The sequence below is a fragment of the Thunnus thynnus genome, chromosome 1, assembly GCF_963924715.1.
Source record: "Thunnus thynnus chromosome 1, fThuThy2.1, whole genome shotgun sequence".
NCBI classification, from domain to species: domain Eukaryota; kingdom Metazoa; phylum Chordata; class Actinopteri; order Scombriformes; family Scombridae; genus Thunnus; species Thunnus thynnus.
In genome coordinates, this window is record NC_089517.1 from 39,737,996 (window position 1) to 39,761,398 (window position 23,403).

The 23,403-nt window shown below is 40.5% G+C and overlaps 2 protein-coding genes across 3 annotated transcripts; both read left to right on the plus strand.

The window, feature by feature from the left end:
- Nucleotides 1-1,039: 1,039 nt before the first annotated feature.
- snrpa1 (small nuclear ribonucleoprotein polypeptide A') lies at nt 1,040-12,650 on the plus strand. The gene is made up of 9 exons (XM_067597990.1): nt 1,040-1,234; nt 2,310-2,457; nt 4,930-5,008; nt 5,829-5,875; nt 5,974-6,076; nt 8,900-8,979; nt 9,561-9,636; nt 10,685-10,778; nt 12,347-12,650. The coding sequence occupies exons 1-9, from the start codon at nt 1,153-1,155 to the stop codon at nt 12,538-12,540; spliced, it is 903 nt and encodes a 300-aa protein (XP_067454091.1). The 5' UTR covers nt 1,040-1,152; the 3' UTR covers nt 12,541-12,650.
- Nucleotides 12,651-15,669: 3,019 nt separating this feature from the next.
- On the plus strand, nt 15,670-21,057 carry selenos (selenoprotein S). Of its 2 annotated transcripts, none has more exons than XM_067598016.1 (6): nt 15,670-15,952; nt 17,008-17,136; nt 18,695-18,801; nt 18,896-18,985; nt 19,899-19,971; nt 20,399-21,057. In XM_067598016.1, exons 1-6 carry the CDS (start codon nt 15,853-15,855, stop codon nt 20,476-20,478), a joined length of 579 nt encoding a protein of 192 aa, XP_067454117.1. In that variant the 5' UTR covers nt 15,670-15,852; the 3' UTR covers nt 20,479-21,057. The 2 variants fall into 2 exon arrangements, with proteins under 2 accessions (XP_067454117.1, XP_067454106.1); XM_067598005.1 differs by having other exon boundaries at nt 15,673-15,952; nt 17,005-17,136.
- The last annotated feature ends 2,346 nt before the right edge of the window (nt 21,058-23,403 follow it).

Here is a 23,403-nt window from a genome sequence, read left to right on the forward strand (position 1 = left end):
AAAAGAAGCTTAAAAGGGAATAAGACAGATAAAACAAGAGAATAAAAGTAACAGTGCAATGTAAAATATTAACCCTCAATGTGGTGTAATGAAAGGCAGCGGCAGACAGGAAAGTCCTCAGCTGTGATTTAAAAGAACTGAGAGTTGCAGCAGACCTGCAGTTTTCTAGGATTTTGTTCCAGATATGTGGAGCATGAACGCTGCTTCTCCATGTTTAGTTTTTCCTCTGGGGACACAAAGCAGACCTGTCCCAGACGACCTGAGAGGTCTGGATGGTTCATAATGTAGCAGCAGATCAGAGATGTATTTTGTCCCTAAACCATTTAGTGCTTTATAAACCAACAGCAATATCTTAAAGTCAATTCTTTGACTGACTGAATTCTTTAATAATAGGGGATTGGATGTCTCCTTCCTTTTGGTTCCTGCTTATGTAGGGATGGAAGGAAATGAGACAGAAGACATATTGGCTAAACATTAAAACTACAGTTAATTTACATACAAATATCGTTACATGAAGTAGAGGTTAAAACTATCATGAAGGATTATATGTGCAAAGCTTTGCAGGAATACTACACCACCTAATTCACAAAAGAAGACATCTTTACAGTATTCAAAAACATGTTGACGGTGGAATACAGGGCAGGAGCCCGAGGGAAGAGATAGTTATTACCCATTTGCAAATAGGGTATACAGGTTTAAATCAAACACTCCATAGAATAGGCAACCACCATACTGGATTATGTACACACTGTAATGAAACAGAAACTGTCAAACATGTACTGATAGATTGCAACAGGTATGATGAAGAAAGAGGGGAATTAATATCAGCACTAAGTGCTGAAAAACACAATATTACATTAGGGAATCTGCTAGGAAAGACATAATGGAAACTGCGCAATCTTCTAATTAATGACTTGACAGTAACAGGAATAACAGAGATTTTTTTCTGCCAATCTACTGTTCCACACTCCAGTCCAGTAGGTGGCGGTAACGCGCCTATAGGCTAATTTGCCAACCGCCATTAAAACTCAAAGAAGAAGAAAAAGAAGCGGAAGAAGGAAGAAAGGGAAGAAGAAGCGTGTTTGCAGCATTACGCGCCGAACAACTGCTGCAAAAGAAAGAATCTCTGTAACGTCTGTTATACGCTTCGATATGGTGAAATTATCTGCGGAGCTAATTGAGCAGGCCGCTCAATATACTAACCCTGTGAGAGACAGAGAGTTGGATTTACGAGGTTAGTCAAACTTTCTTCATCAACATAGTTGAGCTTGTCAAGGCTTTAACGTTACGCAGGCCTCACCCCGATTCCATTAAAAACATGACAAATAAGTGCTTGCTTTTCACTTTGAAATGAACAGCAAAAAAGTAACGTTAGGTCTATACTGTATGTGTGTGTATATACAGTGTTTCCCCTGGGTTGAGTGGTTTGGCCTGGCGGGGGTGGCTTAGCAGACAACTACACATTTCTCCGTTCTCTATTAAACTGGGCTAACCATTGTTGCTAACTTCGGAGCCAAGCCCTTCACTTTTCTCAGCAGAAACAATAGACGTGACTTTTCATGGTCTTGACAAGCTGCAGCATAAATTAACTGACACACTGTAGTCTGCACTGTGCATTTACTGCCAGACTGACAACCTTTTTCTCTGCTCTGCTCACATTCACCGTCATTTCTCTGACGCTCGCTCTCTTGCTTAACCACTCACTCGCTTACGCTCTGCCCCATTCCTTAAGCTGCATTCACACCTAATCAGGCGGTCGAGCGGAGGTGTGTGGGGTTTGGGGGCGTGTTTATTTGTGCTCTAGAATATATCCGCTGCGAAATAATCAGAAAACAACGTTTTATCGATCTGATTCTCCGACTTTCTCGCTATCGGCGCTCCCTCTCTTCATTCACTCTCTAGCTCGCTCGACCACAGCTGCGCTCTCTCTCTCTTGTTCTCTCGTCTTTTGAAAAATGAGTCGGGAAGCCGACAGCAAAGTCTAACTTTACTAACGTTATCAAGCGAAAAGAAATGTCCTCCCCTCGTCCTAGTAACGTAACGTCTTTGTCCTCCCTCATGGCAGAGTTTACAACTCTTGTCAGTCTGATCTCCGGCTGTGATTGGCCACCGCAGCCTTCAGCCACAGTGACGTCGGATTGCGTTTCTCTAAAAGTTGACTCTGGCTCAACTGTCCGTCGGCCGCTGCCGAGCCGCTGAATGGGACGACTGACGTTTTCGCCGCACCGCCTTATTTGGTGTGAATGCAAACAATCTGTTAATGCCTTTTGTCACTTTCTCCTCAGCATTGATGTTTTTTCATCTCACAGGTTATAAAATCCCAGTGCTTGAAAACCTTGGAGCTACTCTGGACCAGTTTGACACCATTGACTTCTCTGATAATGAAGTCAGAAAACTGGACGGTTTCCCTCTTCTCAAAAGACTCAAAACATTACTAATGAACAACAACAGGATTTGGTAAGTTATAGATGCAATATTCCCCAAATGTCATGAATGGAAAAATAAATGATGTTCCAATAAAAAAAGAAGAATCACGTAGACGTTGCATATTCAGATGAACCAAGGAGCATTTCAGCACTGTATGGTTTATTTTAGGGATGTGATTTTAATATTGCTTGTGACACCATGTTTGAATACTTTGTCTTAAAATAATTAGCTGATATTGAAGTTTGTCAGTTCTGTGGTACCGTCTCTAGGGCGAAATGACAGAATAGTTTAGAAAATTTCCTGTCTAATCTTGTAACAAACACATTCCTAATTGGAAGCCCGTTTTATGTGTAAGTGGACTGTTATGTTAGCGCATGGATGCGTTCTTACCAGACAGTAGTCTTGATCAAATCATATCTGATTTGATGAGTAACAGGCTTGTAATCCCCCCCCCCCCCCCCCCTGTCTGTCCATCCTTTGCATGGATTAAATTAAATTACTCTTATTGCACTTACAGAAACATAATGGATTTAGTTGTCATCAACTCCAGTACTTCACCTGAGGGCTGTTCCATCCAGCTGGCTAAAGGAAAAGCTTATTTCGATAAGCCTCGCTAATTTAAGTGAGAGCTCTGTTCCATCACTGCGGCTTATATGGTTTCCAGCTCAGTAACTATGGTAACATATTCAGCAGAACTAGCCTGCTCTGTGGCAGGCTAACTGTCAGGCTTAATTTAGCTGCGTGTCAAAGAATGTCTGATGGACGGCAACAAAATCTAGAAAGACGGTTCCATCAAGTGTCTTTTCGCACTTGCATCACTTTCCCATGTTTGGAAACATAAAATAGAAGAACTGTGAGGGACTTTTACAAAAATACCTGTTTCAGGTTGATCCCTATTTTATTCACGGTCACTTCTGTGTTGGAGTGAAGCCTTTTATTTAAAAGCTCAGCATTTATAAGTTAAGAAATAAAAGTGTGCCAACGTTGTTTTGAAGTTATTTATTTTATTCATTCATTCACTCACTTTGTTCAAGTCGTGAAGACAAAAAGAAAATTGAATAAAGTCCAAACCATGACCTCCTGCTGTGCTTAAATGTATACAGTGGAAACCGCTCATAGTGATCACAGTTACAAGTGATCAGCTGCTTATATGGATCAGAAAGCTTGAGACAGAATCACTCCTATAGTAGAAAATTTATCATCTTAAAATGATTTGCCTATAGAAATCAAATAGTCCACATACAGTGTTCATTTTCGGTCTCTTCATACATAACATATGGAAAAACACAGCACACTGAACTCATGACGGAGACAGAAAGTCATTTTCTCTCAATGACAAACACAGTCTCCTCGAAGCTCATGACAATAAAAGCGGAGAAAGAAATTTAAGTAAATTTCACTGCTATCTTCACCCGTTCTGATGCCGGGGAAAATAAGGAACTTGTCATTGGCAAAAGTCAGAACCCCTGCTGCTTCAAAACTGTGCACACACTGCCTTGGAAACAGCTTGCTATCTCGCTGCTTCTCTCCTCTTCTCTGCATTTTCTCAGTGTGGGCAGGGCTGAGCCCTCCATGTGTGCAGCACAGATACAGACAGCGGTGTAGACTTGGAGAGTTGACAACAGCTAAACTCCTTTATGTTACTGTAAGTGCAATAAAACCTCTGCGAGTAGAAACCAATAAGAGTAATTTATCAATGTAATCTGAACAAAAGATGGACAGACTCCAAATGACAAAACATATTGCCGTAAAGAGTGTGATTTGTATCATAGTGATGTCAGAGGGCACCAGGAGGAGCGCTGACTGAGCACTCAGGCCAGCTCTGTGAGAGTCAGTCTGGAGTGCTGGCTAAATCTCGGGACCCGCTGTTTATTTTTTGACTGCCCACTCCCACCCGCAGCAAACTTAAAACCGCCCGCTCCTGCAAAATTTGCCTTGGGTCCTGCAGGATCCCAATCCTAATGCAGTCTTCTACTGTGGAGCTCTGGGCTGTTGCGTTGGGGCAAAAGTTCAGCCTGGTTCAACTTTTTTTTTTTACCAGGAAACTGCTACATTTTTTTTGCCAACCTTTCTGTTTTGGCACCCCCACTTCATCAACACATTGCCCCATTCAAAATGAATGAGAAAACTACCTTTTCTCATGCAGAGCTGATGTTGGTCTGTGCTGCGTCTTAGTGTCTGACAAGACCTCACACCAGTACCAGTACCTTCACTAACACACCCACACCAACACAGCCTGTTTTTAACACAGTGCTGTTTAGGTCTGAACACTGAACCAAACTCTGGGAGAAATAGATTGAGGGGATAACAAAATGAACAAAATACGTGGCACATTAACTGGCTTACTTATTATTTTGCACACAGTGAGTACCTTTTTTTAGACAAGCACAAGGTTGGCATTAACAGCCTTTCTACAAAGCCACCTTTGTGACTCCATAGCTGTCAGCTGCTGGCTTGTTTTGTTTGGCTGCATGTTTGTAACCCTATCAAATGTTTCTCCAGCCGCATAGGTGAAAATCTGGAGCAGTCTCTGCCTAGTCTGACAGAACTGGTTCTCACAAACAACAATATTCAGGAGCTGGTGAGTACATTTTAGCAGGAGCCAGTACAACAGAACCATAGGAATGTTATGGGTTTTTACATTTAGATCATAATTACACTGAAATACCAGAGGTTTAAAAAGAGCTACTCCATCACATCTTTCTTTTGAAACATATTATTCATTTGTATTGTTTCTTTTTATTGATTACAATAAGGCATTTTGTACAGTTCAGAGGGATGTACTCTGGTGCAAACTGGTTAAGTCCCAGAATATGTACAAAAATATCAAATCATGTGTTTTTGGTAATGGTATTAAATCTGAGTTTTTAGGACGTTTATTTTGCATCACTTATCAATGATTTAGAGGAATATCCCCTACAGAATCGATTCGAATCGAATTAATGACACAATAGTTATATTCAGTGTATGGTACTGATGATATTACATCTTCAACAAAAGAAGGACGGCTAGAAACTCCAGCTGTATAATGTATGATGGCCTTAACCTGTATAACTGGTGTACAGTTGTATGCAAAAGTTTGCGCATTTTGTTTATTATTATTATATGTTATATTGAAAAGTGTTCCTAATACCCCCCCCACCGCCCCCCATTCAGTATAATGCACTCCAGTACACCACCACCACCACCCACTATGACCTCAATAATAAACATGAAGTAGCATTATCATCTTTCTGACAATGTCAACAAACAACTGAATACAGTCAGCCACATAATGGTAGAATTTATTTTAGGGATGTTGTATTGGGTTAAACTTCACAGATGTTCTGTTTCACTGTTTTTAGTTGGTAGCTTCATTTACCATGGTGTGTTTTTCTGAATCATTATCTTTTCATCTCTAGGGTGACTTAGACCCACTGGCTACAGTGAAGACATTGACCCTTCTCAGGTATTACTGATCAATACTCAAAAGATAAAGTTATGATTGACTTGTTCAACACTGAATTCTGATTCTACATGTTTTGTGATAAATCCCTGATTTTCCAGTCTGTTAAGGAATCCAGTGACAAACAAGAAGCATTACAGGCTCTATGTCATCAACAAAATCCCACAGATCCGTGTGCTTGACTTCCAGAAGGTCAAGCTCAAGGTAAGTGCAAGTGAGGAGGTCAGTCGTACCAGTTTTTGAAAGTCCCAATAGACAGGTTTCTGAGTAAAGTCATCAGTGTGATGCATACACAGGTGGGGGGGCAGAAAGCTAACTAGAGTGATAGAGAGCTTATGAGAAGTCAACATGAAGTTTAAACTGCACGAATCGCAGAAGTAACGGATAGAAAATTTTCATTATCTCAAGAAGGAAAACTTCTGGTTAGCTCACAGTTCAGAACTCAGCGTTGGCTTCAGAGATGATTTTACTGTACTGTTACTGCGTGTTTAAGGCTGTTTAATGAAGGGTGTGAATGTTTGTGATATTTGTGGTGATCAGTTTGACATATAGTTTCAATGTGTGTCAGTGTAAACTGGCAGCTTTGGGTGGAAAATGCATTGTTATGTTTCTAATCTTTCAGAAAGTCTTGTCATGATCCTGTGTGGCTGATCAGTAATACACTGCAATCTATTGTCTAGTATAAGAGGGGGAAACAGCAGCAGCAGCAGTTTTTCTTAGTGCTAATGAACATAACCAGAATGAATGCATCTGTTCTGTGCAGTCAAACAGCAGGAATTATATGCAAACTTTACTTTATTGTTTTCATGCTAATGTTGCTTTTGTGAGGGGGGGGGGGGACTTCTGTGTTTTTACCTGTACTGCCGGTTTATGGTTTGGGACACATTCAGAGCTGACAGACGTCTTCTAAAGGTGGTGTGTAGATTTAAAAAAAATAAAATAAAGAAAATAAATTTTAATGGTTTCCAGCAAGTTGCTTTATTTGTACAATGTGGCTAATGTGGTTATGTCCCCCTGCTGCGTGCACATCTTTGATTGCTTGTAAATGGGAAATAAGTTTATAAATGTGAAGTAATGTGATATGCAGAGCTGTTGACCAGTCTTTACTGACCCTCCACAGTATTTCAACATGTGGCATGAGATGTCACAGATCATCTCATCAGTTATATGTATTGTAGATGGAAGCAAAAACAGTAGTAACAAATCTTTGTCACCTTCTTGGGGGTCGTCCTTTACATGCTCAAAATGATCCCACCACTTGGGATGATTTCCTGCCCAACATAGTTTAATAACTTTTTGGCTGTACTGCAGGAACCAGCCCTATAAAGGCGAATGGCTGTCCTCTGACTGACTGACCTAGTGATGAGGTCATGCCATTGGTCAGCTGAGTGAAGTAACATCACATGTCTCGGCCGGATGTCACCGCTTCCTGTATCTGTCGTTTCAAATTAAAGCCCTCTAGTGTTTCATACACAGTCAGCTATATACGAGGTTCTGACCTAGTCTTGTTAATGACGAGGTGCAGTACTGAATGCAGTTTGAAGGTTTGTTTGTTTTTTGTTTTTTTCCTGCGACTAAGGCCATATTCAGACCAAATCAGGCAGTGCAGCGTTCAGCCGCAGGGTCGAGCGGAGGTGTGGTCGGGCGTTGTGGGTGTGTTTATTTGTGCTCTAGAATGTAACCGCTGTGAAACAATAACAAAATAACATTGTATTGATCCGATTCACCGGCTTTCTTGTCACCAGCGCTCCCTCTCTTCATTCACGCTCTAGCTCGCTCGCTTTTTTAAAATGAGTCGAGAAGCCAACAGCAAAGTCTAACTTTATGTTTAACATTATCACATGAAGATAAATGTCCTCCCCTCATCCTTGTAACGTCTTTGTCCTCCCTCATGGCAGAGTTTACAGCTCTGATCAGTCTGATCTCCGGCTGTGATTGGCCACCGCAGCCTTCAGCCACAGTGACGTCAGGTTGCGTTTCTCTAAAAGTTGACTCTGGCTCAACTTTCCGGCCATGGTCTGGTGTGGCACTGCAGCGGCCAAAACAGCCGCAGCCGAAACGCACTACCCCCATTCAGATGAATGGGAGGACTGGTGTTTTTCGCTGCACCGCCTGATTTGGTCATAATACGGCCTAAGCGAAAACATTGTCGACCATGATTTCTCATCAACTAACGATTTGGTCGACTATGAGGGGGCAACCCTAGATAACATGGAGTCTTGGCTGCAGACTAGGGATACCACTTGAAACATGCTTCTCTCCTCTGCTCTCTGTCAGTCCTTGTTTGCACGAGGGGAGACTGAGCTACACACACACTCATGGGGTGTTGTTGAAGTGTTGCTCAAGCACTCGTTGATGTGTTTATGTCGTCATGGAGTTGTGTACCATAGTAATTTATGATTATCTTTTAATAGCTAATAAACACGATTTAGTATGATTAAATAACACTACCACAGCTAGCCATTGTGTGTTTACAATGTACATACCTGGTACTCCAACAATAGCTGCCACCTTCTGCCAAGCGCCTTTTTTTTTTTTTTTTTTGTTAAGTGTCAACTTAAATGAAAAGGATTAAATGGCACAGGGAACTGGCTAATGACAAGTATCACCTTTTCTTCCTTTTTTTTATTATTTTTTTTAATAGATGGAATGGAACATGAATTGTGGGGAGTAGAAAATGGTGAAACAAAAACTTATGATTGGTTGACGCTTCACTGTGTCATTGGAGCACTGAAAAAAGTTAAGGCCAGTTCAACTCTGATTTGTAGCACGTCATGCAGTGACAAGTGTCATTTGCTTCCATTGAAAATGATTTACAGCCTGTTGCTATGTCGCCGGTAGTCTGAACATACAGTCACAAATACAGTCACATTTATTAATAAATGTTTAAGTCTTCTGCCCAGGAGTTGATGCCCTTAACATCCAGAGGAGTTCTGGTGAATTGTGCATTTTCCTGCCTGGCCTTGGATGAAAGCTCAGTGTGTATTGGATGAGGGTTTTCACTTTAACTGTGTGATTATGTCATAGGAACGCCAGGAGGCGGAGAAAATGTTCAAGGGCAAACGAGGTGCTCAACTTGCAAAGGATATTGCCAAGCGAACAAAAACGTAAGATGAAAGTCTTTGTTAGACAGCAGCTCCTCAGAACCACTGCATCCTGGCCGATGAAATGGTGAAATTATGCAATAAACAACAAGACACCACCTATTGTAAACACTATGTCTGCGCACATCAGAACACACACATAGTGACAGACAGTCATATGTGAATTGTGAGATCTGCCATATTTTTTTTTAAAATGATTTGTATTCATTTATGACAAAATTCCAAACATATTTTAAATGATTTAGGCGTATTTCACAATTCATGGAAATCCTTTTTTAAAAAAAAAAAAAAAAAAAAAAAAAATCCAGGATCAGCACCAGAAGCTTGTCATTTGTTGTTTTCTTGGCCCAGCAAATGCAGCACAAACATACCTTCCTAGGTGGAAGTGATAAATCTATAATTTGGCCTGAACTCTACCGTTTAAATCTGAAGCCAGAAACATTCACCTCAGTGTTGCTCAGGACTGCTGTCTTTGGACAATGTATCAGTTTATTTGACACAAGAAAAGATACTACACTGGTTGAGAGGTCAGAGAAGCCCATGTGTGTCCATGTGTTGTCTTAACTAGGGTGTGTTCCTTTCAGATTCACTCCTGGAGTGGCAGCGCAGCTTGAGAAGAAGAGGACGGGGCCGTCTCAAGCAGATGTGGAAGCCATCAAGGTTCATTTTCTAACAGCACTGTATTTCTGGGTTTTTGGGGTGTTTTTATCCGAGGGGAGGGGGGGGGGGGGGTAACCCTTGTCTCTGTTGTTTGGATATGAAGTCGGGTTTGTGAGCTCCCAGCTGCCAGTGTCTGTACTCCTCCAAAGATCATTTGTGAGGGAAGATGCTCCACACTGTAACAACACTGTATAGTCGCAAGTGGAGTGAGTGTTTTTATAGCTTGAAGAACTCCAACAGAGTGAGAAGTGTACCTTCTAGCTTCACGTTTATTTCAAGTCATTCATATTAAATCAGTAACTTAAGCTGATCACCTTAATATTTTTGAAACACCTTCAGTATTTGGTAGAAAGTATTAGATGGGACTCTGTATGGGTAGATAACAATTATGTATGGACTTGTTTCGGAGGATCCCTATCAGCTACATTATGATAAACTGCACAGCTGTTCTATTTTGTGGTATTTCAGTGTATTTAGTTGTATTTAGTTGGTCTCTGGTGTTGGACGTGAATTCAGGCCTCCACTGACTCCTGGTCAGGCTGACCTTTGACCTCTACACAGTAGATGCTGTGAGCAGTTTTGGTCTGGTGTTCACATACAGCCAAAGAACATCTTTGAACAGAGACAGGGGTTACAGTCACATAACAATTCAACCTCCATGACTACTAAGCAAACTCCATCCACTGATGAAGATGGTGAGATGTGGTTGAAAGCTTCAGAAAAAGCCAGGGACTGAACCTTGAGTGAAGTTCAACAATGAACATTTATGCTTATATTTAACCTTTTTGTCATATTTCACTCTTAATCTGTTAGTCACAGTGTAACTTTGAAGCATGTTTGAAATGACATGGTTTGATGTAGATAATGTAATGCATTAAATAACTGTCAGACAACCTCACTGGAGATAAAGCACCATTGATAAACTAAAATAACCTGGATTAAGATTGATATCTCATACAGTGGACTTGCTGAATGTAAAATGATCCATGAGAATAGAATTTATCAGACCATATCACATGAGATTAACATGCGTGTGTTTGTATTTCAGAATGCGATTGCTAACGCCTCATCATTGGCAGAGGTGGAGAGGCTGAAAGGGATGCTGCAGGCTGGTCAGATCCCTGGCCGAGATCTCAGACAAGGTCAGTGCTGACCACATACTATTCCAGAACTCTACTAAGGCTGTATTCACACCAAATCAGGCGGTGCAGCGCAGAGGTGTGGGTGTGGGTGTGGGTGTGGGTGTGTTTATTTGTGCTCTAGAATGTAATCGCTGTGAAACAATCACAAAATAATGTTTTATTGATCTGATTCACCGGCTGTCTCACTACCAGTGCTCCCTCACGTCATTCACACTCTAGCTCACTCAACCACAGCTTCTCGCTCTCGTTCTCTCTCTCTCTCTTGCTCGCTTTATTGGCATGAATGTCAGATGAACAATATTGCCAAAGCGTCAAGGATAACACAATTCATTAAATAAAATGAAATCCATGAATCTTTCTCTCACACACACAGCAAAGTCTAACTTTACTTTTAACATTATCAGATGGAGATAAATGTCCTCCCCTCCTCTTAATGACGTCTTTCTTCTCCCTCATGGTAGAGTTTACAGCTCTGATCAGGCTGATCTCTGGCTGTGATTGGCCACCGCAGCCTTCAGCCACATTAATGTTGTGTTGCATTTCTCTAAAAGTTGACTCTGGCTCGACTTTCCATCCGCAGGCCCGTGTGGCCAAAACGTCCACAGCCTAAACACACTACCCCCATTCAAATGAATGGGAGGACTGACGTTTTCGCCAGACAACCTGATTTGGTCTGAATACAGCCTAACACTGTCAAAGCTGGTGAATTTTTGAGAGCAGTGTAAATTTCCTTTAATCTGGTTACTCTGTTACACTCAAAAATGTGCACTGAGGCAGAAATATAGCCTATCAGAGTATTAGTTTCAGATTAGTAATTGTCGGTAGTAGTCGTTTTTTTTTTTTTTTTTTTTTTTTTTTTTTTACAATGTTTCATAATGAAAAGAACAAACCAACAATAAATTGATCTACTAACAGGTATTGTGTGTGTGTGTATCTGATATGTCTTATTCCTCTTTGCCATAGACCTCCGTTGTTGTCCAGAAACAATGAGCCACACTGCTGCACTGTGTGAATGTGGTTCTTTTTACAGCTTCACTAGCTTGTGCTACATAGCACAAACTCTTGACTTTGTACTGAAGTTCTTTGAGAAATTTATAATGTAGTATCAACAAAAAAAGTACACAACAAGCAAGTGAAGCTCTATAAATGGAACTGCATTCCCATGCATGCACAGTGGTTTCTGCCGTACACCCAGTGCACCCAGACACGTTTTTAATTGTTTTTGGACAACAGAGCACTACAGCACAGAGGAATAAAATATATCAGGCTTAGGATACAAATCCAATACTTAATAGGATGAGTTCACTTTTGGTTTGGCTCGGCACGTGAGAATTTTTGACAATAAAAAAAAATATTGTTATATATGTTTAAATTGTTTTTTACTTAAGTGCTAAACACAGTTGGTGTGAGGTGATCTCTATATTACTGTCTGTCTTCAATTTTCACTTGTAAACTTAATAATAGATGCAGCGACTAAACTCAGACAGGCCGGTTTGGCTGCTGAAACGCATTTAATTTGAAGTTAAACTGCTCAGTTTTCCGTATCTGGTGCTCTTTGTGCTGTACAGGTCCAGCTGGGATGGAGGAGGAGGAGGAGGAGGAGGAGGAGGAAGAAGAAGAGGAGGAGGAAGAGGAGGAAGAGGGTGACCCTGCACAGATGGTGGCACATATGAGTGGAGGTGCTGTAGAGGAGATGGATGAGGGAGATGAAGAGGGTGATGTAGAAGATATGGATGAAGAGCCACATGTTAATGGCTCCTGAGTACCCTGAAAGCATTTTTGTTTTTTCTATGTTGTAGATTTCTTTGTGTTGGACATTTATCAGGGCTGTTTTATTTAGTACAATGACATACATTAAACTGATTTCTTATACTCCTGTGTGGGACCAGTTTCTTTAAGCAGCTAGCTGACATTCCCAGCTGAATGCAGTCCACCCGGGTATATGTTCTCTAAATGGTCCTATGTTTTGAAGGGGTGTCACAGCTTGTTAGTATGTCACTTTAGAGTTGGAGGACACACAAGAGATTGACCTTTTTAAAAAAATAAATAAATAAATAAAAAAAAAAAAGAGGGGGCGGGGGTCAAAATCAAGCCAATAGAGGCCAAGATATCCTGACTTATCGTCCCTAGTGTGGGTCATGCTCCATAGAACACGGAATCCTGCATTTCCCATAATGCAACCTATAGCATCATTTCTTCTGATGCTTGCCTGGTAAATACACATCTTTCAAACTTCATGCCCCAATTTCTAACATAGACTCCCCGTTCTAAATGTTGAGTCTCCAAGCTTGAGCAGAAATAACCCTGTTGACCTCACTATGACATCATTGGGGTTATTTTCTGACTGACAGAGCTCCTACAGAGCTGGAGGTTTTGTATATCCCAATAATTCATTTGCAGTGTTAGAATAAAAAACATTTGTCAGTTTCTTTTGGAAGAATAAGCACCAGCACTTGAAAAGGGATGTTATTACTGGGAAAAAAGCGTATTACAAAAGATGGTTTTGATATGTTGATTTTTTTTTGCTAGATTTTTTGGAAACAATACTTTTAATATAAACTGTGTGGAAAATAATGTATTATTGTATGATGCTGTTTTCATATGAGTTGCCTATCAAACTATCACTAAGTCTTCTGGCATGGAGATCATATTTTACTTTTTTTTTCACCTCCATAAAGAATTAATCTGGAATAAACAATGTATTTCAGCAACAACAACAAAAAAATCTCAGGAATTTATATGCGAGTTGATCGTTTTGATCAGCATGGTAGTATGTGTTTTTGAACAACCAAGCTTAGATCTTTCCTGTCAAATTAACAGAGTTTAACAAGGTCTCTCTTCTAATGAAAAATCATTTTGGTTTTGAAAAGCCAGTTTATGATCATGGATAAACAATCCAAATTGCAATTAACAAAATTATAAGGAGTGTGCCATAATAAGAAATAGATATCTCCAAGGGTTCACAGAAATTCCACTGTCTAATGTGGAGGGGTTGCTGCCTTTTAAGTACCCAACTGAATCAATGGGGTTGAGATCTGGTGACTGAAGGTCATAGCATATGATTCACATCATTTTCTTTCTCATCAAAGCATTCAGTGACCCCTCGTGCCCTGTGAATTGGGGCATTGTCATCCTTGAAGAGACCACTCCCTTTAGGATAGAAATGTTTCATCATAGGATAAAGATGATCACTCAGAACAACTCTGTATTGATTAGCAGTGACTCTTCCCTCTAAGGGGACAAGTGGACCCAAACCATACCAGCAAAATGCCTTCACAGCATAACAGAGCCACCAGATCCCCTCAGTGTATTGGTCAAGCATTCAAACCTGTACCAGTTTTTCCTTTAATTTGTCACCTGTCTCTGTGTATAGATAGATAGATAGATAGATAGACTTTATTAATCCCACAAGGGAAATTATTGCGTTACACGAGCATAGTCAACTATAGTCAAGAAGAACTGACAATAACATGACAACAAATGGCAATAAGTTAAAAGGCAGAATTGCAGGTGTGCATAGCAAGACACCAAACATTCAATAGTTACAGGATGTAAAATATATACATCAAAAACAGTAATAGGGAAAAATTAAGAATGTGCACAAGACAAAGTGGCCATGAATAATACATACACTGTATTCAATATAAGTCTGATGAAAAACAATATTTACAGATGTGCAATGATGTGTTCACCTGTCGCACAGAGGTGAGCTGTTGTGCAGTGTCCCAGTGGTTAAGATAGGCGCCTCGTCTGTTTTTTACGGAGGCCGCGTCAAGCAGCACAGAGCAGATGGAGCTGGGCAGGAAGTCAGACGCAGAAACAGCATTGAGCATCCGGTCAATTTTCAAAATAAAATACCCCGTGCAGACCGGTCGTATATCAACAATAAACGCAATCAAAACAAACGAATAAAGAAAGCATTTAACTACGCAGCCCACTTAACCATAGCAGAAGCATAAAGATCAAGGAAAGTGACCAAATCAACGAAAGCTGAGCAAGTTAACAAAATTGGGCAGTTTAGTTGCACTGCTACTTCAGTAATTACGGTAGCCTTAAGGCACTCTATAAGCTTTGACTAAGCTGCTGTAATTGCTGTAGTAGGAGTACAACTGACTTTAAACGGCGGGTGGCTGCCCCGCGGTGAAGACGCTCCGCTTCTGACACGCCCCCGGTGGAATAAGGCGCTGTGCAGAGGACGGAGCAAAACCGCGTCGGAGCCGGAGCACGGCGCACACGCGCCTGGTGGAATCCCGGGGTTATCCTGTATCATTCTTTATGACAGCGGAGCTAAATGAGTCTGTTGGAAAATGAGCCCCTCTGTCTCTGGAGTGGGATGGATTGTTCACGATGGACAGCAGTTTGTCCAGTGACTTCCTGTTCCTCACTGACTCAAACGTCTCCAGGTTTTGACCAATGATAGATCCGGCCTTGGGAATGAGTTTGTTGATCCTGCTGGCACCTCTGGCGCTGATGCTGCTCCCCCAGCAGACCACAGCACAGTAGATCGCGCTCGCAACCTTAGACTGGTAGAAGATCTCCAGCATCTTGTTGCATACATTGAAAGATCTGAGTTTCCTCAGAAAATAGTCTGATCATCCCCCTCTTGTACACAGCGTCAGCGTCGGTCCTCCAGTCCAGTCTGTTATTCAAATGGACACGCAGGTACTTGTAGGGCTCCACTTTTCCAACCTCCTCTCCCATGATTTTAATGGGCTTGGCCACGGTCCCCGTCCTCCTAAAATCGACCACCATATAGTGATGGTAAAGAACAAGAGTAATAATAAGAACACACACGTGTGTGTGTGTGTGTGTGTGTGTGTGCGCGCGCGCGCGCGCGCGTATAAAATGTACAATCTATGATCTGAATGCTCGGGTTTCCCACAGTACTGAAATGCAGCACGAGGCAAACACGTCATCCTAAATGTTGCTCAGCGTTTTAAGTTTAGCTAGTCTGTTAGCTAGCAACACAGGAAGGAGAACCCACCACGTCCAGTCATTTTAGAGCCGGGTTGCTAATCGACACGGGGGACACGTATTTTGTGGTCTCCACAGACAGCGTTAGTGTTGCTCTGAAATGGAAGATGTGGAAATTACAGATGTAGATGACGGTGACTTGCCTCAGGTGGAGAAGGCGCCCGTCAAAAACCAGGATCTGACTTTCCTCAGCCTGTCTGGTAAGTTGGCATGATAACACGACTCATTTATTTTTATGTTGGAATACTGTGGTTTATAGTAACGTTAACGGGAAAAGAGTATCTTGTGCTATCGATTGGGAGTTTTATGTTTTGAGGCGTGATGGCCACTTGGCTGGCGATGAAGTAATAAGTAGTATGCTAGTGGTTAGCACTGTATATTAAGAATTACACTCATCAGCTGGTTGAGTTTAGCCAGCTGCTGCACTGTTATCATGGATGTATTAGAAGATCTTATTTTACATCCATGACTGTGATTCCCGTGTATCTTGTCCTCTCAGGATGTTAACGTCAGTACTTTGCGCCACTTGAGGCTCAACAAACCAAAAATGTAAATCTAAAATATCACACGTAAAATGATAGTTAATTACTTATTCGCCTATGAGGCGAACAACAGTCCACTATTGACCCAAAGTAAATCTTTAATAACACTTTTGAAAATACCATGAGATTTATCAACATAGAGACATACAAAACAACCAAGGCACTAAATAGATCCTACAAACGACAGTCAAAAGATAACAGCAACACTAAATAAAATCTTAGGCGGAGAAGCAGCATGACCAGCAGTCCACAAATAAGAAGCCTCTCCCTGCAACAGGAACCTAGAGCATTTAACCACTGCCTGTCCTGGACCAGGTGCACCTCACTGAGGACTGATAGGTGTGGAAGACCTCGGCGGAGTCAGGAGAGGAAAAAGGACAAACAGCACCAGGAACACATTCAGCCGTAACACACCCGCCCTTAAAAGAATGAATAGTTTGCCACACAATCACACACAAGTACAAAAACATTTCAACAACTCAACGCGGCACTAGTACAGCACATCAGAGTTCACCAGGACAAATTACCATCATACTATTTATTCATTGCATTACATTTCACTTGAAATGAGATGAGTGCTACTTTACCAAGGCTGTATGTTAAAGGTACAGCTGTGCACATACAGCCGTAACATCAATCATCATTTTAATGCAATCTGTTTTTAATAAACAAATACGGTAGTCAGAAGTGTTTGCTCATTTCCCTCCCAGCAGGAAATCTTCTGTCTGAGTATGGATGGTACCTGCTGGCTGTGACTGTGCTGGTCTACCTGATCATCCAGCACCTGAGCAAGAGAAGATCCAGCCAGAACCCCCGCAGCCCACTCCCACAAACACCACAAGGTCAGCACCAGCATGTACCAACACCTTATATTGTACAAAGGTCAGATCAGATCAGAATTTCATATTTTAGAGGTCCATTTTAAACACAGTGTAGGGCTGAGCAGTATTGGAAAAAAATCACACTACAATGTTTTTGGTTTTTGCAGTCTACTTTTTTTTTGTAATCCTTTTAAGAAAGCCAAATAGCTTCATTGGATATAGAGTATGTAGCTGTTAGGTTCTGTGGCACCAGTTAGAAAGAAGTAGTTCCTGTGTAGTGATTATGATATATGGGACACTGTTTCTGTGAAGATGTAGCAGTAGATTGAGTCTATATACCCTTCTAGATCAGACGTCATAATGTGCTTCACAGGACAAGACGTAAGATAGAAATGATTTTAAAAAAAAAGGAGATGAAAATAAATAGGGCCTGGCCGATACTGGAGTTTTGGGGCTCATACCAATATCAGGAGTAAAAAAAAATTCCAATCTAGATATATAAGCTGATAATCTTATCTCTTAGCACATTATATCAAATGTGCTTATCAAACACTTGTGATAAGATATGTAATGGAGACATGATATTTTATAGTTTAACAATGACATCAGTGCAGTGAAACTGTAAACTTCACTGGGAATTGAATCATTATAAATAACTATAAATAAATATAGAACACAGAACAAACAACATGTATGTATGTTTTAAACTTGAATTAAGAAAAAGGATCAAATATACATAAAATGTTGCCTATATAACTTTAAAAAAATAGATAATATTTCAGCGCATATCGGACAACATATATTCCAATACTGATATATGTGTCCATGTATACCAGGACATGCTGTATCTCTCTGCTGTGGCTCAGTAAGGAAACACTCACTAATGATTCTTTTCACACTTAATAATCTGTTGATTGTTTTTGTCCAATTACAGTTTTTCCTCAATTGCTTAAGCATGTTTTTTTGGAAGACTGTTGCAGTTCTTAAAACACTCATCTTTGTATATTCCTTCTTTGCAATGAAAATAAAGGATTTCTATTCTATTCTACACTTCATCACTTCCACCAAAATGATACGTCCCCTTTTTATCGTTGCTTAAATCAAGAGTGTCAAATGTCTAAGTAACTATGTCAGTATGACAGAAGTTCTCTTATATTTCATTGAGACTTCCATACATCCACCCAAAAGAAAAAGTCAAACATCCTCTGCAGCCAACAGGCCTAAAGAGAACAGAGAAATATGAAAGTACAGTAAAAACAAACATCTTAAACACAACAAATGCATGTAAATAAAGGATGATGTAAATGCCATCCACATACTCCTGTCTGTCTGCTCACACACTTACATCAGATATTTGCCTTTACAGTATACCCAAAAGTGTTTTTGCAGAATCCTGGCCTACATGTCTCTGCCATGAAGAACATCCCTCTTCCCTCCTGTGTGAGTGGGCTGTATGTGTCCCCGTATGATGTCTGTCTGATTCACGTCCAGAAACTGCGGCACCTATGTAAAACTCAGTTTCACCCTCTGTGTGTACATGTGTTTTGATCATCATGATTTTTTAAATGTTTTTCTAAAGATGCCGTGTTAGTGGCAAGAAGACAAGAAGCCATGGAAGCAGCTCGGAGAAAGATGCAAGAGGAGCTGGACGCCAAGGCAGCCCTCTTCAGAGAGAAGCAGACACAGGTGCAGTACTGAAGCACGATGTTTGTCCTCATCAGCAAGATGATGAGTCTGTCCACGATACCTAAACTGAATGTGTACTGTGTTTGCTGAGCAGCAAGAACAAGAGAAGAGGAGGCAGAAAATCGAGATATGGGAGAGTATGCAACAGGGAAAGAGTTACAAAGGAGCCACAAAAGTCTCTCAGGTGAGTTTCATCACCTGGAACTTTGTCTTTTAACATTGCTATGCCTCTCCACAGAGATGAAATGTGCAAAAAAAAAAAAAAAAGTGTTTTCAGTTTCTCCATTTGTAGTTTTTAGAGTAAATTGCATTCTTAAAGTTGTAATCTGTCAGATTTCTGTCCTGGTTGATTTGACGACAGCTTTGGTTACAGTGTGGTTTAATACTACAGCAAACACTCAGATAGTACTCTGCCAGAAGAGCAGCTGATGTATCTGTTAACAGCTCAAGCAAGCAAACATATTGTTTTAATAAAGAATAATAATAATAATCACAACATTGGTCTGATGTCATGCAGTACACAGTGAAGTTGGTTAGGAGTCTCTTCATCTAAGGTCTGAAACACACACACTTCAAACTAAACTATAGATGGATTTCACGCGTTGTTGCACGCGTCACCTGAAAATTGCAGTTGGGGTTGCTATCACATGAAACGATCATGCTGAGCAGCGTCTTTTATTCAGACAGGAATTCTTCCTCCGTGAGTGATTCAAAGGACACACAACGCGTCTTCTGTGTTTTCTCTTCTGTTCAGTAAGCACGTTATTCTCTGACATATTAAATACTGATCTGCTGTCACAACAGAAGCACACAGTTTTTTTTTTGCCAGTTGAATGATTTTTCTGTCTGGGTAACATTACTCTCTTTGGTCTCCTCTGACTCGCATCACTTCGGTGTGTCTCTGTGATGTATGTCTCCGTTATTAGACGACTACTCCGGTATAGAAGTATGGAATAGTGATCATAATAGTTTTGTGAATACTCTTAACCAAGGTTAACAGCACCACAGAACAGTGTGTGTTTTCAAATGTGCCCACATTGGTGTGGATATGATCTGAGTTTCTTACTGCTGAATCTGATGAATATATTTCACTGCAGACCACTGAAGAGGCCAGTTCATCAACAGCTGTGCTGAAACCAAAGAACAACAAAAAGCCACTTCGCAGTGCTGGTATGTATTTCACAGGATTGGAGCTGAACCACACACTCCTTTTAAATATTCAGTGGGAAGGAATTTAATTATGGGTTAAAGGGCAGGTTCACAATTTTTTTTTATTGTGAACCTGCCCTTTAATTGTGTGTCGCTAGTTCCTGCTTTTGGTTTTTTTTTAATATGGTGGTTTTAATTTTTAAAAATATCGGCCATTCTCTTTTATAATGTACCTGGAATTATAATTCTATGGTCTCCACCCATGTATACTGTGCTTTCCCTTTAATAGACAAACTGATCTCATTCATCAATTATTGACATTAATTTCCTGTGGCCTCTACTTTGCCACCTTGATCAGTGTTAAAAGGTATTTCACCGCCCTCTCTGGTTGAAAGTTTCAAGCTTGTGTGTGTGTGTGTGTGTGTGTGTGTGTGTGTGTGTGTTCCAGACTACAATCCTCTGACTGGAGAGGGAGGAGGCTCCTGCTCCTGGAGACCGGGCAGGAGAGGGCCGTCATCTGGTGGATGAGGTTAAAGAAGGTCAGAGACATTGGTCTGCGTGACCTTTGACCTCTGACATCCTCAAGTGCACACTGACTGACTGAACCAAGCTGACAATCTCACCAAGCCCACACATTAAGATTTTTTTTTTTTTTAACTTGCTCCATTGATCAGTTTGCATCATTAATAGCATATACCTGCTGTCCTGTTTGATTTTATTTACTGTCTAATCTCTGCGCTGCAGCCTTGTAAAGCATCACATTTATTGTGTGATTATATTGAATCACGCTGTCCAGGGCTAAATGTATTGTGGAGTTGAAAGCTTGTAATGAAGCCTTTCCTGTAAATGGTACCTAACCAGCAGGTTTGGCTGATAAATTTCACAGTCAGTGCATTTTTTCTAATATTTTCATATGTTTATCAGTGTGTACCTCCATAGTTTTAGAGTTGATGTAACTACAGCGATTGTAGCTGGAGGACAGATGGTTAATTACAACAACTAATATGTTCTCATTATATAGTTACAGACATTTTCATCTGTCAAAATGTAAGGAGGATATTGTACCGTTGCACACATTTTTATGCAATAAAGATAAAGATATGGTCACAGGGAGTTTGAAATTGTCCAGTTGGGAATCCAATGCTTTTGTAGCTGTCTTTAGTAATGAGTGGAACGGCACAGTGATGAATGGAATCCAGTGGTTTAAGAGTAGTGGTGAGAAGTGTAATGGAATGTGAGTATCATGATTTTTCTGTTATTAAAGCAGAAACAGGTTCTGTTCTGGTACAAGAATACAATGTGAAGTTTTAGGGGTCTCTTCTGTTTTTGTTTTTTTTTCATTGTTTTTAAAGGAGACATTATGCTTTTTGTGAATTTGTTATTTATACACTGCTATGATGTCACATATACATAGAGTATAGACATACAGTAAACATTTACGCATGAGGCACAACAACGTAACTTCATTTATTATCTATCTATCTTATAGCATTTATAGTCAATGACAGTGTTTTTATATTGATGCAGTAGGGGCAGATAATATAGATATAATAGTAGAAGTGAAAAAGTTGTTTTCTGGTTTTGGTTTAATTTATATTCCAATGGCGATTTGAAGAAGAAAACGGGGAAAGCACTTGAATTTCTGTTTTTTTTTTTTTTTAATTCATATGAAAAACGTATAATCCATATATTTTTTTATCCTGTTATCAAACAAGCTGAACACAGCTTTGGATACACGGGCAGCTGTGGATGTGTAATGTGAGTAATCATTTGAGTTTGTGAATGGTGCATCGCTTGCTTCCGCAAGGAATTGTGGGACGTAATTATCTCCTTTCCTTGGTAAAGGATGTCCAGGTGTATCCTATGCTAAAGGATATTACAGAGGAAGCATTGAAGCACCTGTCCTTAATATTTAGAGAATGCGACCAGCTCTTATCATGGCTGCATCTTAGATACTTCCAGGTCATTTCATTCAGTGAACCTTTCTAAGCAAAAAAGACTATTCGACCGCAGCCCAAGTATGTTAGCCATGGTGTTAGTTTGTCTCATGGGTCTGTTTTTTTTTTTTTTTACTATTTTCTACATTGAAGAAGAATACTGAAGACATCAAAACTATAAAATAACACATATGGAACCATGTAGTAAACAAATCAAAATATCTTTTATATTTTAGAATTCTAGTAGCCACTGTTTGCCTTGATGACAGCTTTGCTCACTCATTCTCTCAGCTTCATGAGGTAGTCACCTCAAATGCTTTTCAATCAAGGTGAGCCTTGTCAAAGGTTGTGTTTGAGGCTATCAGTTGTGGCATACCAACGCGGTGTTGATATATAGCAAATAGGCCAATTCCACTACTGTAGTAATCCATATTATGGCAATAATCACTCAACCAAGTAAAGAGAAAGACAGCCCATCATTACTTTAAGACATGAAGGTCAGTCAGTCTGGAAAATTTCAAGAACTTTGAAAGTTTCAAGTGCAGCTGCAAAAACCATCAAACACTACAATGAAACTGGCTCTCATGAGAACCGGCCCAGCAATGGAAGACCAAAAGTTCCCTCTGCTGCAGAGGAGAAGTTAATTAATAAATTAGTTACTAGCCTCACAAATCTCCAATTAACAGCACTTCAGATTACAGCCCACATAAATGCTTCTCAAACTTCAAGTAGCAGACACATCTCAACATCAGCTGTTAAGAGGGCACTGCGTGAAACAGGCCTTCATCAAATTGCTGCACAGGAACCACTCCTGAGGGAGAACAATAAGAAGAGAATTGCTTGAGCCAAGAAACACAAGGAATGGACATCAGAACAATGGAAAACTGTACTTTGGTCTGATAAGTCCAAATTTGAGATGTTTGATTCCAACCGTTGTGTCTTTGTGAGACTCAGAGAAGGTGAACAGATGGTATCTGTGTGTGTGGTTCCCACCGTAAAGCATGGAGGATGAGTGGGGATGGTGGGTGGGGGGGAATTCAGAATTCAAGACACACTTAACCAGCATGGCTACCATAACATACTGCAGTGACATGCCATCACATCTGGTTTGTGCTTAGTGGGACCACTAGTTGTTTTCCAATAGGACAATGACCCAAAACACATCTCCATGCTATGTAAGGGAGGGGTATTTGACCAAGTACGACAGTGATGGAGTGCCTCGTCACATGACCTGGGCGTCGACAATCGCCTGACCTAAACCCAATTGAGATGGTTTGGGTTGAGTTGGACCGCAGAGTGAAGGAAAAGCAGCCAATAAGTGCTCAGCAGATGTGGGAACTCCTTCAAGACTGATTGAAAAGACGTCCAGGTGACAACCTCATGAAGCTGGTTGACATAATGCCAAGAGTGCGCAAAGCTGCTATCAAAGCAAAAGATGGCTACTTTGACAAATCAAAAATATGAATGATATTTTGGTTTGTCAAACACTTTTGTTTACTACATGATTCAGTATGTG

Bases quoted from the DNA above. Each gene is read 5' to 3' on its own strand.
- snrpa1 (XM_067597990.1), top strand. From the start codon at position 1,153: ATGGTGAAATTATCTGCGGAGCTAATTGAGCAGGCCGCTCAATATACT. The intron at 1,235-2,309 runs GTTAGTCAAACT...TTCATCTCACAG, and splicing joins CAGAGAGTTGGATTTACGAG to GTTATAAAATCCCAGTGCTT. The intron at 6,077-8,899 runs GTAAGTGCAAGT...ATTATGTCATAG, and splicing joins TCCAGAAGGTCAAGCTCAAG to GAACGCCAGGAGGCGGAGAA.
- selenos (XM_067598005.1), top strand. From the start codon at position 15,853: ATGGAAGATGTGGAAATTACAGATGTAGATGACGGTGACTTGCCTCAG. The intron at 18,802-18,895 runs GTGCAGTACTGA...TTTGCTGAGCAG, and splicing joins TCAGAGAGAAGCAGACACAG to CAAGAACAAGAGAAGAGGAG. The intron at 18,986-19,898 runs GTGAGTTTCATC...ATTTCACTGCAG, and splicing joins GAGCCACAAAAGTCTCTCAG to ACCACTGAAGAGGCCAGTTC.